The sequence below is a fragment of the Felis catus genome, chromosome C1 (genome assembly GCF_018350175.1).
Source record: "Felis catus isolate Fca126 chromosome C1, F.catus_Fca126_mat1.0, whole genome shotgun sequence".
Lineage (NCBI taxonomy): Eukaryota > Metazoa > Chordata > Mammalia > Carnivora > Felidae > Felis > Felis catus.
This window is the reverse complement of record NC_058375.1, coordinates 19,213,716-19,231,874: the sequence shown is the minus strand read 5'-3', so window position 1 is coordinate 19,231,874 and position 18,159 is coordinate 19,213,716. Positions and strand designations below refer to the sequence as shown.

Genomic DNA, 18,159 nt, shown 5'->3' with positions numbered 1-18,159 from the left:
GGGGAGCTGGGCGGGGAAAACTCCTCACCAAGCCCACAGTTTAAAAGGTCCATGGCTGTGGAGGCCTGTTTCAATGCACTTCCTTTAAGCACTACTGTTTCTGGTCAGACTCATGCAATCAGAGGGTAGTTAGAGATCACTCATCCATCTGTCCAACTGTTCATACCCATTCATCCACTATATCCACTCACCCATCCATCCTTCCACCTGCCTATCTACCCATTCACCCACCTATCCATCCTTCCACCCACACATCCACCCATCCCTCCCTCCATCCATCCACCCATCCTTCCACCCACCCACTGATCCACCCATTCACTCATCTGTCCGTCCATCCATCCATCCATCCATCCATCCATCCATCCATCCATCCCTTCAGCAATCATATGTTCATTTGTTCACAAAACAGTTATTGTGTGCTTGCTATGTACCGGGCACTGTTTTAGGAGTGAGGCAGACACAGTGAACGACTAGATAAGATCTTCGCTCCTTGATAGCTCACATTCTATTTGGGGAAGACAATGAATGAGTAAACAAATATGGGCACATGATAATTTTCAGTGCCCATGAAAGCAAAGAAGAGAGTAAGTCTGGGGTTTGTGACAGAGAGAGGTGGCAAAAGGCCAATTCCTAGTGGTATTGGAGTTGACCAAAAAATGGGCCACAGCCACTTGAATGATATTCCACATAGAGACAACAGCAAATACAAAAGCCCCACGGTGGGATTGAGTCTGGTGTGTCTGCAGGAGGCGGGGGACCACACCTGACAGCAAAGGGGAAGGAGTTCAAGGTGACTGGCAGGTCTAAATCAGGTGGGCAAAGGTGAGGAGTCTAGTTTATCCCAAATGTGAAGGAGCCAGTTCTCCTGGCTTCTGTGTGGAGAGCCGACTTAGAAGGGCAGAAGAGCAAGAAGTCTAGTTGGGGAGACATAAGACCTCAGACCAACACGGCAGCAGAGTAAGTCCGACTTGCTCAACTCACTTTATGAGGAAACCGAGGCCTGGAGTCTACCCAGGGCCTTTTCCTTACTTGGGCTCAGAAGCACCTATTGATGGGCCAATGGGAGTCTATAACCTCCTTTCCAATAGCGCAGGCTAACCAACTCCCTCTTCCATCCTGAGGTGTCCCCCTCCTTGCACTCACCACCCCAGCCTACCGTCTCTTGTCCAGTTCACACCCTATAGCCAGACCAGCGGTGGTGAGGGGCCATGGGGGAAACACTGGGGCTGGCTGTGAAGATCTGGCTTTAGCTCCGGCTCGGCCAGCGCTGTGCTGTGTGCCTTTGCGCAGTGCCTTCCCCTCTCTGGGCCGTGATTTCCATCCACGTAGAGAGAAGGAGCAGAACTGGATGCTCCACTGAGGGAGGCCCCTCCCCATTTGGACACGCTAATTACATCACCTCTGCTCCACCAGGAAGAGGGCTGAGGGTCTTGCTTTGGCAGCCTCTTTTGGGGGCTCCCAGGCCACCACCTGACTATGCCGTGGGCTCTGACACATTGACTGAAGCCCACACGCCACGGCTTCTGAAGCAGACTGACGGCCACTTCCTGTGAGGCCTTGGACAAATGACTTCCCCTCCTTGAGCCTGGGTTTTGCATCTGTAACACGAGGATGCTAACATGGCCCTAATTTCAAGGTGTTCGAGAAGAGTCACAAACTGGGTGTGCAAAGCAACCGGCTGGGGAGGAGACTGTCTTGTTCTTCTGGCTAGCACACCACGGTGGGGGTGGTGGGGGTGAGCACTTAGGGGCCTGTGCCAGACCCGGTGGTGAAGGACCAACCACCGGTGAAGAATCCGACACTTGTCTTACCTCCAAGGCTTCATAGTACATATCTTTAGCCTCCACATCTGTCTTGGCCGACATCAACCAGGATTTGATCAAATATTCATAAAAACTGTCCCCGAGTCCTCCAACCGAGACGTGGTCTGTGAGGGGAAAGAGGACAGGAACATTATTTTTAAAGTATTAAAAAAAATTATTTTTGATGTTTATTATTTTTGAGAGAGAGAGAGAGAGACAGAGCATGAGCAGGGGAGGGGCAGAGAGAGAGGGAGACACAAAATCCGAAGCAGGCTCCAGGCTCTGAGCTGTCGGCACAGAGCCCGGCGCGGGGCTCGAACTCACGGACCGTGTGATTATGACCTGAGCCGGACGCTCAGGTCAGGACTGGACGCTCAACCGACTGAGCCACCCAGGCGCCCGAGGGAACATTATTTTTAACTGCTGAGGCCACCAGGCAGGTCTCACCGAGAGACTCATTGGGTGGCGAGTCTCACGCGCTGGCCTCTGTGGTCCCCCCCAGTGCTGGGTGCCGATGGGGAGCAAGTGTTTGATCAGCAGCCTCTGAGCCCTGAGAGGACAGGGGTAGAAAGGAAGGCACAGACCGTGACTCGAGGAACCAGGGCCACCTTGAGCACGATCATGCGGCATGCAAGTGCACAGGCTCACCCGGGTATATAAATCATGTCGCTTTAGCAGACCGAGGATGGCAGGGCCTCTGGTTATTAACTGTAAATGAGTTGCATTTCTTTAAAAAGATAATCTGGTGGCAGGGAGTTCAGAGATTTTTATTACCCGGTGACAAACATGGTAATTAATGCTGGGCAGGTTCATAAAAGGCCATGGAAAGGAGGAACGGGAGCCTTAATTTAGTCGCAGTACAGAACCACTTGGAAAAAACCAAGCTTAAATGGAGCAGGTTAGGATAAATGGAGTTTCCAAGGAGCAGGGGGAGGGAAGAATTGGGTTTTGAAGAGCCCCTCTTTGCCCTGGGTGGCATCAGCCTGGAGTTGGCCACAGAGCAGGACCGTGAGGCTGTGGCTGAATGAGGAGGTGACTCCGCTCAGGGCTGTCCCGGGAGAAAGACGGGTCAACCGTGAGCGCTTAACCCGAGCGGCAAGACACAGAAATCACTTCGATCACATGCTTTAAAAATTAACAACAGGGAAACAGAAAGGCATTTAATAGAGAAACAAAGAGGAAACTTCAATTCCCTGTTAAGATTCATTTAAGCAGAAAAAGAGAGGAAGGAAAATAGGGGGGACAGATTCAGGCAGGAAAGGGGCGATGGGGAAGTTATTTCCAGCTCCTCTGGACAAAGCAGGGACAGGAAGACAGAAGGGAGGGGAAGTGGGGGGCGGGGAGAGAAAAGGAAACAGAAAATCTGTCAAAAGCTACCATTTCTCCAGGGTCTACTGTGGGCCAGGAACTTTACTGCATTGTCTGTAACAACCTCCCAAGAAGCCTGTAGGTAAGCGTTGTCAACCCCTTTCCCAGATGGGAAAACTGAGTGGGTCTACATAGTGACTCCAAGGCCACCAAGGTGGCAGAGCCCTCACTTTCTGCAGCCTGACAGTCAACCAGAGGATGAAAATAAAGGTGCCTGGAGTCAGAAAGGACAGCGTGGAGAGAGAGGGACCAAAAGTCAGAGGGTAAAGACAGGCGGGGACCAGGCAAGTGGGCTGAGAGGAGAACCCACAGCAAACCAGCCCTTCTGGCTCCTTCCAGGCCCCATAAACAAATCATGGCCCAGCAGGGGCTCAGCAAAAACCGGAACAGATCAGAGAAATCCTGTGCCTTGGGGAGCCACGGGAGGGGTGAGTGTGGGCTGAACCTTGCTCTGTGAAGGGGGACTCAGCAGCACACCCCCCATCCCCCACTGCTACATGAGGACACGGCTCGGGACGCAGCACAAAGGGAGGCGTGGGGCATGCCAGGCCCGGCATGGCCATGGCATGTCCACGGCTGGAGCAGGTCCGTGCCGAGCAGGGGGCTGAGGAAGGCCGGAAGTTAAATCGGGTCCGCCTCCACTCAGGGCCCTCCCACAGCTCACAGCCCACAGAAGAGGCACACGGGCACACAGCCGAGGGCACTGTCACCGCCAGGCTCACCTGGGCCTGCATCCTGTCACCGTTTTCTCCACCACCCGACACTCCTAGCCCCTTGCCTCCCCACACTCACTCTCACCTGTGGTGACCCCTCTGCCAGAAACACCCTTCCCCCCCCTTGCCCGGCTAACACTTCCTCCCTGCTACACCCCAGCTCGGGCATCCCCTCCTCAGAAAGGCTTTTCTGTGTCCTCATAAACCTGCTCACAGTCCTTCCCTGCAGGGTGACCATGAGAAGTGAGATAACGCACACGCAAATCCGGCCCTCATGTGGCAAGCACTCACTGGTAGCAGGTCCTACTCTTCCTGGGGGGGTCCTTGCCGCTGGCTGCCCCCAAAGCTGTGGTGTAAGTATCTGCTTATGGGTCCACCTCCCCCACCAGGCTGTGGGCTCTTTATGGGGAGGAACCGCATATGATTCTCACTTTATGCCCAGCGCCTGTATGGCACCCAGTGGATGTCCAGGAAGTCCTGAACGAAAGAAAATAAGGTAGGTTTGAGCTGTGTTGGGAAGGGCTTCGAACGCCAAGCCAAAGAGTTTGGACTTCATCATGCGATTGCAGCGTGTGTATGACGCGGTCGAGGGCGTCTTCTGGTAGGTACGTGCAGGAGACAAGAGCCAGGCCCCCAGGAGTGCCACGGGAGTTTGGGACAGGACACCCTCTTGGGGACACGCGCAGAGCTTCTCAGGGGCCTCTACCAAAGTGAACAGTTGTCATTTGGCACACAGAGCGCCCAGGGGTGGGAATCAGAAGGCGAAGATCTGCCATTAGCTCAGGGCAAGCCATCTTCCCCGCTGGGCCTCAATCTTTTGATCAATAAAATACAAAACAGGAGCATGAGTTGGTGTGCATGAGCCTGAACAGAGATGGGCTTTGCTGCTTCCTGATCGTGTCATCACACTTGGCAGGGGGAGGCCGCCACCCTACACTGGCTCTCAGGAGAGTACCGTGAACCTGGGGGAGGCTGCCAAACTGGGGCCAGCGGGCAGCTCACGCTACGTACCCACTGGGGAGAATCTAGATTTGCCACACCTTCTCATCGAGGAAGGTGTGGGATTCAGGCAGTGGACCAGACAAGTCACTCCAGGGGCCAAGCTGAAGGGCGGGCAGCTCTCTGAGCTCTGAGGGGCTCTGTGAGGCTCGGTCTCATCTGTGCTTGGTACCAGCAGGAGGCTGGTGAACTTGTCTTGGCTGTGAAGTCCCGGTGGCAGGAGGGTCTTGGCCTCCCCTGTTACCCTGCGGCTCAGTTTCCAGCGGGAGCAGCGGGGGCCTGGGACCGGGACGCAGACCTAGCTCCTCCTCTCCAAGCTGCAACTGCTGTGGTTGCAAACGCGCTTTGAATCCAGAGGATTCAAGGAAGGAAAAGAATGCGAACACACTTAGCTTATGCAAGTTGGGAATGTTCTCATCTGTTGGGAAAATACACAATTACCAAAAAGTCTCAGCAAAAACCGCAGAAAACCTGAGATGAGTCCAGGTGCCAAACCCACGGGAGGAGGAAGGCAGGCGCCCGGGTGAGCAGGGCTTGATAGCCTTCCCTCTGTTCTCTAGCAGGCCTCAGATTCATATTTTATTCTATTAATTTTTTTCATGTTTGTTTATTTTTGAGAGACAGAGCATGAGCAGGGGAGGGGCAGAGAGAGAGGGAGACAGAATCTGAAGCAGGCTCCAGGCTCTGAGCTGTCGGCACAGAGCCTGACGCGGGGCTCGAACTCATGAACTGCAAGATCGTGACCTGAGCCAAAGTCGGACGCTTAACCGACTGAGCCACCCAGGCGCCCCTGATTCATATTTTATTAATATGAAACAATTTTCCGTATGTGACCGACTTTGCTCAGTCTTGTGACCCCTGGCGCAGCCTGAAAAGAAAGTTATGTTTCTCAGCGGGGTGGGTGGGGGGCTCCCTGTAATTTGCCAAGGTAGCTGTTGGGACTGGGAAGCCACGCCCCCCTCCCTCTCTTTATGGCTTTTGCTGGAGCGGCTAAGGCCAGCAGGGGGGCAGTTTATCTCTTTACCCAGTCGGGCCTTGCAATTAAAAGCAGTAACAGTTATTGAACTGTCTCTTCCCGTGGCCATAATCTGTAATTCAAACCTTCATTTTCTCCCTGCACTTTTGGATTTGGCGGTGTGTTTTGGTTAAAAATACTTTGCATTTCTGTAAGTGGCTTTTGCAAGAGGCCACTTGGGAGTGAGGTCATCATCAGGGAAAATTCCTGGTTCAAATTTTCTGGGCCTTCTGGACCTGTAATCACAGAGACTCAGGGGTGGAAGAACGATGCCTCTGCAGCTTTTCCGTGGTGTCCCCGCCGGCTGGCCAGCCCTCCTCCGGGCCCTGACTGTATACTTTTACTGATGGGTATTCATCACCTTTTAGAACAACACATACCATCTTTGGAAGATGAACTGAAATCTGTTTCCTGCCCCTTCTGACCGTTACTCCCACACCCCTCCATGGTGCACAAAGAACATAACTCTAGCTCTCCTCCCATGTGTAGGAGAGGAAACCAAGGCTCCGAGAGATAAAGTGAATTCCCCACAGCCGTGCAGTAATTAGACTCATATCTATTTTGCCCCTGAGCCCTTGCTGGTGTCATAACAACTGGAGCTGGAGGCAGGGAAAGGGAAACGGGTCTTTGAGCAGAAATGGCGGAGGTGAGGGTCGGGGTGCTCTGGGAAGCCCCTAGAAGCAGGGCCCAAGGAACCTGCCGCCCCCAATTCGTGCTATGGCCTCATAATCAAGGCCTCTTGACAAGGGAACAATCCCAGGGTCCTGGGAGACTTTTCAACACTCTCCAGCCTGCACATCCCCCCCCCCCCCCCCCACCAAACCCCATTCCGTTTCAGTGGGTGGAGCTGGGGGCTGAAAATGAACCTCCATGGGTGATCCACACGTGTCTGGTTGAGGAACAAGCCTCTGAGTAGAGAACAGCAGGAAATCCCAGGACCAATTCTTGTAGGTGTAAGATACAGAGGTGAATGCATGATCTTTGTACTGCTGTATAGTTAGTCCACTTAAGAATTCAAAAAAAAAAAAAAAAGATTAGAGTTGGAGGTGGGGCACCAGATCAAAGGGGCTGGGAGAGGACGTATGGTCTTTCTTGGGGCCACTTCTGGAGTAGATGGGTCTACGTGGAACACTCCCACAAGTTTGGGGGATGACGAGGGAGGCTTCAGCAGCATCCTGAGAGATGGAAGGCTGGAGACAGCGAGCGTGTGGGGGACGCACAGGGCAGGCCTCACTAGGTGGCGGCCATCACACCCCTCACAAGAGCAATGACAACAGTGAAGCCTCCCCACAGTGCCTGGCAGGACAGATCGTGTCTGGGAGCACAGAGCAAAAGCCTCGCTGGCATTCGGCTCTGATGAATGTGTCCCTCATCACTCGGCCCAGGTGCCTTGCACCGGATGCTGGCGGCAATCAGTTGAAGGCGGTGTGTGCGTGGGGGGGGTGGGGGTGGGGGTCGGGTCGTGGCATCTCTGTACTCACGTTGCATCCAGTTTCCGCTCACTGGGCTGAGGAAGTTGGGGTAGAGGCCGAAGGGCTTGTCAATCTTCCTGAGGACCTTCCGGATGTTCCTGACCTGCCAAGATACAAATGCCAGACGCCCCTTCACTTTCTGGAAGGAGCCAGTGACTTTCAGCCGATGAGGACGGAGACAGCTTGTTTGGATCCACAGAGGAAACCGCTCCAAGGAGGCAGGAGGGAGAGCTTCGTAACCAACAGCAGGCCGCGGTCCGGAGGTGGCAAGACGGGGCACGGCAGGAGACTGGCCACTGTGGGGCGTGGCCGCTGCCTCTGCACGGACCACTCTGCCTGGGGCCCTGCTAGGCCCCCACGCCCCCCTCACTTCGCCCCTTCCTCACTGTGCATCACTCTGGGGGATGGGCCTTTTCTGAAGGGGGGGGGGTGGTTCCTGTAAGTGATAGCAGCTCATGTGTAAGTGCTAGTAGGTAAAACTGCCTTTTTCGTGGGTCAGAAATGGTCAGACACTGGCTCTTTCATATGGTTCAGCCTAGGAATATGTTATTTTCTCTGACACCACAGGAACCATTCCAGAGGAAGGGCCTGGGCCCCTCAACACCCCCCTGCCCTACGAGGCATCTCAGGGTTTTCACGACAACACTACAACAGCTGGTAACATTTCTCAGTCCTTCTGAGCCAGGCCCATTATAAACACATTACCTCCAACCCTGAGAATAACCTTTGTGGTATTATCTCTGTTTAACAGATGGCAAACCTGGGCCTCAGAGTTTCGGCGACTTGCCCGTGGCCACTCAGCTCATCAAGTGGCAGAGCCAGGACACGAGTCACGTCTTGGCCGACCACACAGAGTCGCCCCTGTGTCCAACACGGATCAGGGCAGGGACCGCGCAGCGCGTGTGGCAGAAGCTGCCCCAGCTGGAGTGAGAAGAGGCGCGATTTGCCACCTTCGGGGCTACAAAGGGCGAGAAGCAGGAAGACTTCATTCATCCCTTGGGGTCTGCTCTCTGGCAGCGCAGGAAATCCTTCCAGCACAGAATCCGGCAGAACAGAAAGGCCCTCAGGGACGGTACTATATCATGCTCACAGATTTATCTACAAGACGAGGAGCAGGGAGAGCAGCAGCCTTTTAGCTGTCAGACCTTTCTTTCCAGGGGACAGCACTTTGCTCTATCACATGAGATTTCATATCCATTTATGTTAGCGGAGTCCATTATGGGGGACAGGGATGTGCTTGTACCTGAGTTATTCTCGACTGTCCTGGTGGTGAGCAGTGAAGCAGGCTAAATTAGCTCCCCTGGAGGGTGCGGGTGCTTCTAGAATTTGGGCCAATTTGTTGACTGCCAATAATCGCCTCTGTGGGAGGCATGATTGGGGGATGAAAATAGCCAGAGAATGTAAATGTAGAGAGAGACAGAGAGACAAGCAGATGGACTTGAGGGGGGAAAGCCTGAAGCCTGCTATACTAATCTGGTCTTGAAAGAACGTGGGCTTCAGAGTCAGGAAGTCCTGGGCTTGAATCCTGGCTTTCTCACTTACCAGCTGGATGACCCAGGACAAGTGACTTAACCTCTGAGTCTCAGTTTCCTCCTCTATCAAAAGGGGACAACAAGGGGACTCACCTCAGGGTTTGGAGGGGTGATCAGGGATACTATAAGGCACCCAGCACATAGGAGGTGCTCAGGCAGTGGTAGCTAGTGTGTCCAGACTAGCCAGGGACTAGAGTGAGCTCCCTGTCCCTCTCCATTGTAAGCCAGTCACAACCTTCCCGGAGGAATTTGGCTCCACGGCAAAGGAAACACGGAGGCTGGGGGAGGCAGGGCGTGGAGGTAGGGAAAAAAGGATAGGAAAATAAGACTGATCGGGAAGTGGGATTCAACTTACTCCATGAACTTTCGAGGTGGGGTCCCAGGGTGGCAGAGTCCTCCCAATACAAGGGAAAAGCTTCGGAAGTGCAGGTCTGACATGACAGGCCATTTACGGGGGGCGGGTAGTGAGCCCCAACACAGAGGAAGTGATCAAGGGGCTGAAAAGCTCTTGAGCTCCCCGAGAATGCTCAGAGGGATTCCCACACTGAAAAAGCGCTTCTCCTATACCTGGCATCAAAAGACACATGAGTGCTTATTGAAAATGCAGATTCCCGGCCTGGGGGGAATCCCAGAGATGTGTTTCCTCACAGGAGTGCAGGGTGATGCTCTGAGGCTGGATGGTGGACTCGAGACTGGGAGCCACCGGGTGGGGGCGTGAATCTTTGCTCTCCCCGTGCTCCTAGGACTCCAAGAGGCTAATATTCAGAGCAGGGAAGGCTTTGGGGGTGGGGGCCTCCAAAGGGTTCTCCTTGGAGGCGGGGCCTCATCTCCCTGGGCGGGACTCAGGAAGGGACAATTGCCTTGGGGCCCAACCGACCGCCATCTGAGGGTGGCCATCTGAGGGTGGTATGTATACGCTTCCCCTCCTCCGGTTTGGGGTCAGACCCGGCGAGACACCTGCAGGTGGCGGGACTGCCACGGGCTGTAACGTGGAGGAACTGCGTCTTCCGGAGGGCTTCGCGGAGGGGCAGGAGCGGACAGCTGTCAGACTGGATGATAGCCTGGATGCTGTAGCTCTCAGCACCCCCGTGGCCTCAGCCAGCCTGGCACCGGCGAGGGAGAACAGACGTGCGCCTCAGCTGCGGAGTGAGACCGCTTTGCCAGCCTGCTGACAGCACGAGCTAGGCGGGCATCTGGAAGGGAAAGGCAGGCAGATCTCACACGAAAAAGTTAACTGTCTCTGGAAAGGGGACTTTTGCAGCCGGTGGCCAATTCCTGCCAAGGCGAGCTGGTGCCTGGATTTCCGTTGCCGAACTTTCTCTGGGTCCGACGGCACCAGTGAAAACCTTCCGGCAGCCTCACCTCTTCCCTGCCCTGGCAGGGCCCTGATTACTCCCTGTGCTCACCTTCCGTGCCACCTGGCTTTGGGCACACGCACGGCTTCCACGAGCAGCCACGGGCCGTCTCAGCGGTGGCTGGTCGCCTTCCAGGTCCCCACCGGCCACCCTGCTCATCGCTGACCCACTTTCCTGTGGCGCTCCCGGTATGGAGAACAGGGAGGAGCTGGGAGAAGACTTGCCTTTTCTGCGAACACCTGGTTGCCAGAGAGCTCGGTGAGGTGTAAGAACTCCAAGTGCAAGGACCCGAACTCCGCCAGGATGCTGCTGCTCCCTGCCATGGCCCAGCCCCAGCTCCTGTTGGAGCTGCTGTGAAAAGACAGAAGCACCTGTCACCCCACTGTCTGTGAGGCTGGCTCCCATGCTGGGAGTGACAGGGATTGCTTAGCGGGGGATCCATCGATCACCCACTAGCGTCAGGCCATCTGCTCTCGGATGCTCCTCCCCGGAGGTCAGTATTGCCAATGGCCCCATTTTGTGGATGAGGACACTGAGGCCAGCGAACTGACCTGCTGCAGGTGATTTGAAGCCAGACCCGTCTGCCTGCACGACTCTTTGTTTCCATCGTCAAGCAGCCCCTGTGAGGCCTCTGGGCCCAAGGACGGCAGCAGAGCTGTCTCGGTGGCCAAGACCTGGCCCCCAAGTCATGCCCAATTTACAGGTGAGATCGATCACAAAGACCCCACAGAACACGTTCTGTCCTCTGAAGGCAAGCCAACCGCTTCACAGTCAGTGGTGCTGCCTGTGGAGAGTAATGGCTGTGGCTGGGTCACAATGGGGGCAGATGAAAAGCAGGAACCCCTCCTGGCCCTTTCCCCCTCTCTCCCCACACTGTCAGTGCTGCCCAAGGGCACACAATGGCCCCTGCCTGGAATTCTGTGGAACCCATACCCATCAGGCAGGTGTCTCTGGCGTGCCCACACGCCTCGAGCTGCTGGATCCCGAGGTTAGGAACAAAAGAAACAGGGGCTCTCGGAGCAAAGGTTTCCTCAGCTGTTGATCAGGCATGTCTCACGAACGTCTTAGAGAGATCCTAGCCTGGCCCTGTGACCTCGCTGGAGAAGGCTGTCGACTAACCGTTTCCAGGACCTGGGTGCTTCTAAGGAGGAACCGTGCAGAGTCTCAGGTAACCGTCCCATCTGGCCCTTTCACAGATGAGGACAACAAGGCCTGGGATGGTGATGTCACCCATTCTCGATCACAGTTAGGTGGAGCACCCGGGGCCCAAGGCTGGCCTGACGACAGAGCTTGTCCCAACCATCGTGTGGGCTGCCTCTCTTTGAATTATATGATAACAAGTAAGGCTGCTGCCTTCCCAGGTGCTTTCACTTAAATCTCCCTGGCACCTGTAGCCAGGGGGCCAGGGTCAAGTTTGTTAGCTGAGCGCCTTTGGGCAAATCATCCCCTCCTTATGCCCCTTAGTTCCTGCATCATCAAGCTGGGCGAGAGTAATTGGCCCCGGTCTCTGTTCCTAGGTCTTTTGTGGGGTGAAGAGGGAGGAGAAAAGTGCAGGGTGGGAGTGGCCTTGGGCAAGCTGCTGCTTCTCCCTGTGCCTCAGTTTCCTCATCATGTCTCATGATGATCTTTCCTGTGGGACAGAGCAGCGGGGAGTGAGTGCCCCCTATTTGTAGGGGCTACAAGGTACAGGCTGAGGGGGGCTGGCTCTGCCCTGGCCTCCGGAAGCCCCTCTGCTTCCTTGCTGGGATAGCTGTGCCTCCCCGAGAACTGGGCTCTGTCTCTCTGTCTCCCCAGGACAGGACCTAGGGAGGCAGGCGTGGGAGAAGATGGGTTTAGGAGATCATGGTTTGCCATCTGAGGGACACTCCTTTTCCTGGGGTGGGCTGGGGCTTTTCTGAGGCAGCCCCTCTCCTCTCTAAACTCCATTATCCAGCCTGGATATAGTTTCTGAAGTCAAATTCATCAGTCTCAACTTCCAGAAACAAATGGAGCACTCCAGTGGCCTCCATAAAGAGATGACCACGGGTCCCTTTTTCCGGTCTCCACCTCCTTGGTATTTCCCTGATTTGGAGGCAGGAGGCAGATCGGGAGGGATGGGTTGCATAGAGAGGGGAGACTCCCTCTCGGATAATAAATAAAACAGCTTCTGTTTATTGAGCCGCTAAAGATACCGGGCCCTGGGTCAAGCTGTTTGCGTCTTTGCTTCATTTAAACCCCACAAGGTAAAATACCATTATTCCCAATATGCAAAGAGGAAACTGAGGCTCAGAGAGGGAAGTAAGTTACTGGAAGGTTGGAGCCGGGAGGTGGTGGAGGCGGGATGCAGACTGGGCTCTGCACATCCCCTAACGGTCTCCCACCCAGATGACCCCGCATCGACCCAGAGGGAAGGGGAAGGTGTCCCTTCTCTGTCCCTTTTCCTTCAGGCTAAGTGAGACTTCTCTTTCCAGCTTTCTTAGTGGGAGCCGTGGGTACCCACAGAGGGATTCTTGAATAATGGATGTTTCCTGCCCTCGCAGAGAAATTCAAGGTCAAAAAAGCCGCCAGTCACCCCCTCCCCCGTCTTTTGTTCTCATTTGCCTTCACATGAGCCTCTCCTTCCTCTCCCCTCCCGCCCAACAATTACCCTCCCGAGTGGGCTTCCTGCAGCGGAACCAGCCTGGCAGACAGGCACACAAGTGCCGGGCAGAGGCGGGCAGTGGGCGGTCGCCTTCCCTCTCCCCTGCCTGCCTTCAATGCCGGATCCCTCAGCACCCGGCCAGGCGACTTCGGGCTGGTCGGTTGATCTCTCTAGACCTCAGTTTCCTCATCTGTTAAATGACAGTACCCACACCTCATAGAGTTATTGTGAGTTACAAATTAGGCATGTGATTGCTGTCATTTTTAACATTACGCAATTATGCACATATAAATGATGTGTTTGTAGTTTATTAAAATTATTGCTCGTTTGAGTGACTGAGTTCCTGATGGGTGCCAGGCAGCTCTAGCACCTTCTCTTATCTTCACAGCCAACCTCAGAGATAGATCCTGCAATTCTTATTTCAGACTCAGAGAGGGGGAGACACTTCTCCAAGGTCACAGAGTAAGTGACAGAAATGGTAGCGTTGAATCCGAATCCAAATCCAAATCCTAGCTACCGTGTGCCCCAGCTGCATGTATTCTAGGCAGCATCCAGAGACCAGAAGGCACGTGGATCAGCCCTGCGAGGCCACGGGCTCACGGAAGGTCTGCCCTCTGCCCCGTCCCGGTCTCTGAAGCCTGCAGGTGTGTGTGCAGCCTGTGTTCTCCCCCCTGGGGGAAGGGTTGCTCATCAATGCCCCTCCCCAGCATGGCAGAAACTCCCGCGTGTCTGTGCGTGTCTGTGTGCGCGCTCATGGGTCTGGTATAATTGTTCACTTTGGAGCCAGACAGACCCGGATTCCAACTTCACTCTACTGCTGTGTGACCTTGGGTAAGTGACCTCACCTCTCCCAGCCTCGGTTTCTCCACTGGTGAAATGGGATCCGTGAGGTTGAAAAGAGAGAATGCATATCATGTGTTCACACTGTGTGTAGCACACAGTGACATGCTCACCAAACACTAGCACTTATTAAGGTGTGTATGTGTGTGTGTGGCAGGGGTGTGCGAATGGAAGTGTTTGTGTGTGAGTGTAGGGACGCTAGAGAGGGTGACAGGTGAGGTTGCGTATCTCCGCCTGTATGATTTGGGGGAGGGCGGCAGTTGAGTGTGGCACAGAGATTAGTCCTTGGACTGGCCACTGCCACTCAGAGGGTTCAGTGGTGCCCGCAGGTCACAGGTCACAGCTGTCCCTGCCTCTGCCTCCCAGGCAGGAGGAGCAGTCACGCTCACTTTGGGCAGGGCCTAGTTACGCACCCCTCCTGCTGGGACCCCGTCTGGCCCTTCCTCATAGAGCTGCCCACAGCGAGCCCTGCCCGGGGCAGGGACAGCAGCGTGTGCCCCAGCTCCCACCAGCTGGCCCTCTCCAAAGCGCAAACTCAGCGCCACGCGGGCCGGCCGTACTCATCCCTGACATTCCCCCGGGGTGGAACAGGGATGCATTTTTAGCAACAGACTCTCTTACCCAGAAAATGAAAGGGAGGAGTTGCCAGGAAATATGCATATACATACATATGTATACAGCACCGACAGCATGCAAATAGCCTAAAACTAAATGCATTTTCTTAATCAGAAATGTCAGGATCTGTGTCGCATCCGGTCCCGGCTCTGAGGGACAGGGGTAAGGCAGACAGCCCTGCAGGGCTGTGGTTGCAGGGCTTGGGGGCGCGCAGTGCCACGCACAGAGGAGGGAAGGACAGCGAAGCTAAGGTCCTATCCCAGACTCAGGCAGCGAGGCCGGGGAGCTAGCCCTGGGAGAGAGAGCCGCAAAGATACTGTGTTTGTGTCTCCTCCCTGACGGCTGGCTGCGTTTCTCCAGGATCGGTGCTTGTGGGAAAGGGATCTGAGCAGAGCTCCAAAGGCCCGGCTCTGAGACATCAGCCCCAGCACTGAGGACGGGATTCGGTTGGCCCTGAGGGCCCCTCTGTGGCCTCTGCTGGGATTTATGTGATGTCACACCCCAGGAATGTTTTCCGATCAGACAGTAAGTGAAGTGGCAAAGCAGCGTATGTGTCCCCTCTCTTTTGTGAGGCCCCAGGCAGGCGGACCAGAAGAGTGGGACCTCCCCGGGACAGAGAGGAAGCCGACATGCGACCAGAGCCCAGAGCCCCTGCCTCCGGTGAGGCGCCCTCCTTCCCTCCCGGGCAGCTGGCTGGAGCCACTGCTGGATTGAGAGTCCTGAGGTAAGACGTCACTTCAGGGGGCACCTGGGTGGCTCAGTCAGTTAACTGCTCGGCTCTTGGTTTTGGCTCAGGTCATGATCTCAGGGTTCATGAGTTCGAGCCCCACATCAGGCTCTGTGCTGATGGTGCAGAGCCTGCTTGGGAGTCTCTCTCTTTCCCTCTCTCTCTGTCCCTCCCCTGCTCTCTCTCTCTCTCTCAAAATAAATAAACTTAAAAAAAAAATCTTTCAGTTAAAAAAAAAAAGACATCACTTCAGGAGAGGGAACAGGAAGTCTGGTGAGGTGGACTCGGGGTTCTCGGAGAACCTCGCGAACGGCCCCAGGGAGCTCCTGGGTGCCTCCTACAACATCTCCCAGGGGTCTGCTCCTGCAGCGCGGGGGGGGGGGGGCAGCATGGGTCCTGCCTGAGGGAGGGCCAGGCAGGTGTTCAGAGCAGAGCTTTCAGTCTGTAACAAAATGGATTGGAATCTTAGCCCCAGTTACCTATTAGCTGTTAAGACTTTGGGCAAGTTACTTTTCCTCTCTGAGACTCTGTGTGAATAATGGGGTCATATAAATACCTGCCCTCAAGATAAATATCTGCCTCAAGATCCTGCCTTCAAGAAGCTCCCAGGCCAGCAGGGAACAGGAAGAGGCATGCGACCAGGCCGTAAAGAAGCAAACGAAGTGCCTGGAGGCCAGGAGAGGCTGAAAGGCTCCTGGCTTGATGGCACAGGTGGCATGTGAGCCAGGCTTTGCTGGCCAGGGAAGCTGGGAGAGGAGGGCAACCGGTGGAGGAACAGAGTGAGCAAAGGCAAGACAACGGGGCACACGGGGGTCCCCAGGAGCCAGACTCATGCTCGTGAAGATTCACACATCATGAAGCTGGCTCGCCATTAGTCCTCTGGACTCTGACCCTGTCCTTTCCCCTCTTTGGGTCTCAGTCGCCACACCTGGAAAGTGAGTGGATATAAACACGCTCCCGTCCCCACGAGAGGGAAGGGTAGCAGCGCAGAGGGGGGCAGGTAGGCACCCCACGGGCTCTGGAGCTGGACCCAGCTGCAGCCCCTGCTCTGCTCTTCTCTAACTGGACCACTCAAGGTCCCCTCCACTCGGGCATTCTGTGACTTAGTGACTACCCAGAAAGTCTCAGGTTCACACACTGAATTAAGCAACAGATCAGGAAGCAAAATCATGGAAGCAGCCAATAAGAATCAACGTTTTAATACCGAGCCAGTCGAACAGAAGCATTACCGGTGCTTTCTGTGACTAGTGGAACCACATGGGAGTTTTCTGCTCTTATCTAACACTTTGGGTATAATCCACATTATCTGCAATGAGAAGTTATTATTTCTAAAGAGGGGGAAATTCCAACAAGAATGATCAAAAATGGAGTTGGAAGTCCTGGGTTTGTGTCCTGGAATGGTCAGTCGGTTACTGGCTTATGTGACCTTGGCCAGGGCCTTCAATCCTTGGAGTCTGAGCTTCTGTGACCTTGATGCCCCCAGAAGCCCTTCTGGGTTCTGACACTGGGTTCCTGAGACCCAGCCCTGCTGGGGCCAAGGGTGGCAGTCGGCAGACCAGGGGTCCCTCTGCTCAGAGTCTCGAGACTCCCTAGCAGTTTGGGGCACCTCCTCATGGCAGGAGGGTGTGATGTGCCTGTTGGCTGCTGACCCTAGCTGGGGAGGGAGGTGAATGGGGTACACCCGTAGGGCGGTGAGTCAAGGCAGTGTTGGGGGACGATCACAGAACAGCTGCCCCTCCACACCTCAGGAAGATCAGGTCTTATGAAACCTAAGCCCCAGGTGTGGTGACAAACACCGGCCCTGGAGAGTCCTTGGCTAAGGCTAACCTCCACTGTGCCACTGGCTGGCTGTGATTCCCAAGGCGGGTACTGTCCTCTCCCTGTGCCTCAGTTTCCACACGGAAGCAGCCAAAGCCAGAAGCGGGAAACCAGATGTCCTACCTTTTGAAGTTCACAACACCTTTTGGGATTCCCGTGGGGGTGTTGAAGGCGGGCAGGAGTTTCTCTCCCAGCTTGATGGCCTTGATTCGGAACACCTGTAAAGGAAGAAGCATGGGGCATCGTGAACGGGGCTGGGTGGGCGCCATCACTTCGAGAAGCTGCTCCTGCCGGCGGATGAACCCAGGAGCTGCTGGCCCGGAGTGGGAGGTGGCGCTGTGTTAGGCTCTGGAATCAGACAGCCTTGGCTAGGAACCCGGCTCCTCGAATTCCTGGTGACGTGGCCTTAGTCGAGGCACCTCTCTCCGAGCCTCGGTTTCCTTTCTCACTCATAACACAAGGCCACTACCGCCTTCCTCAGAGGCTGTTGGGAGGAATGAAGATTAGGTAATAGTTGTAAAGTCCTCACGGCAGTGTCGGGACTCTGAAGGCTCAGTGATTCCAGCTGTGCTCCGGGTGGCCGACGGGAGGATGAAGTAGCCAGGGCCGCCGTCACCAATGGACCAGGACGCCACGGGCTGGGTGCGGGGGAAGTACGTTTGGACCGGGTGTGAAGAACACTGGATTAGGAGTCCTGCCCCGCCCCAGGTTCAATCCCTGCCTCCCAATTTGGCTGCTGTGTGCTTCCCAGCAAAGCACTGCCGTCCCACGTGTAACACCAGGGGTGGGGGGCTGGGGCCTTTCCCCCTTGACATTCTGAATCTGCCCACGGTTCCCATTTTTTAGATGGGAATGAACGGAAAGGGCGAATGGGGGTCCCAGGCCTCAGGGCCCTGCGGGAGGCTCTGACCCCTTCAAACTGTTCTATTTCAAAAGCACCTGTGACTTTCTGACGCCACAGTTTCCCTCTTAGGAATTTATTCTAACTAAATAAGTAATGAAGGATGTTGTAAAGACTTAACTTTATTTCAAGGGAAACATGGGAAACATGAGAATATTCTAAATATCAAACAATAGGGAAGTGGTTAAATTATGGCTTGTCCAGGCAATAGAATACCGTGCAGCCACTGGCATGATGCAAAGAAAGGGGTTCCAGTTCATTAAAAGAAAAATATACTTTGAAACAGTGTAATTCAAAGTTAGTAAAAATTACATGCACACGGATGCGTGAGAAAGGGTTGGGCAGGAAATACACTAAAATATTAACAATGGTCTCCTGGGGG

The 18,159-nt window shown here is 54.8% G+C and overlaps 1 protein-coding gene across 2 annotated transcripts in view; it reads right to left on the bottom strand.

Annotated features, from left to right (window-relative positions):
• MAN1C1 (mannosidase alpha class 1C member 1) overlaps positions 1 to 18,159 on the bottom strand; it is a 140,550-nt gene that overhangs the window by 9,564 nt on the left and 112,827 nt on the right. Inside the window, exons 5-8 of one of the 2 annotated variants that reach the window (XM_011284525.4) lie at positions 17,000 to 17,094; positions 10,481 to 10,607; positions 7,379 to 7,472; positions 1,812 to 1,927 (exon numbers count right to left, since the gene is read on the bottom strand). In XM_011284525.4, the coding sequence (XP_011282827.2) occupies positions 1,812 to 1,927; positions 7,379 to 7,472; positions 10,481 to 10,607; positions 17,000 to 17,094 (432 nt within the window). The remainder of the gene's footprint in view (positions 1 to 1,811; positions 1,928 to 7,378; positions 7,473 to 10,480; positions 10,608 to 16,999; positions 17,095 to 18,159) is intronic. The other variant, XM_011284526.4, reaches the window with a different exon arrangement.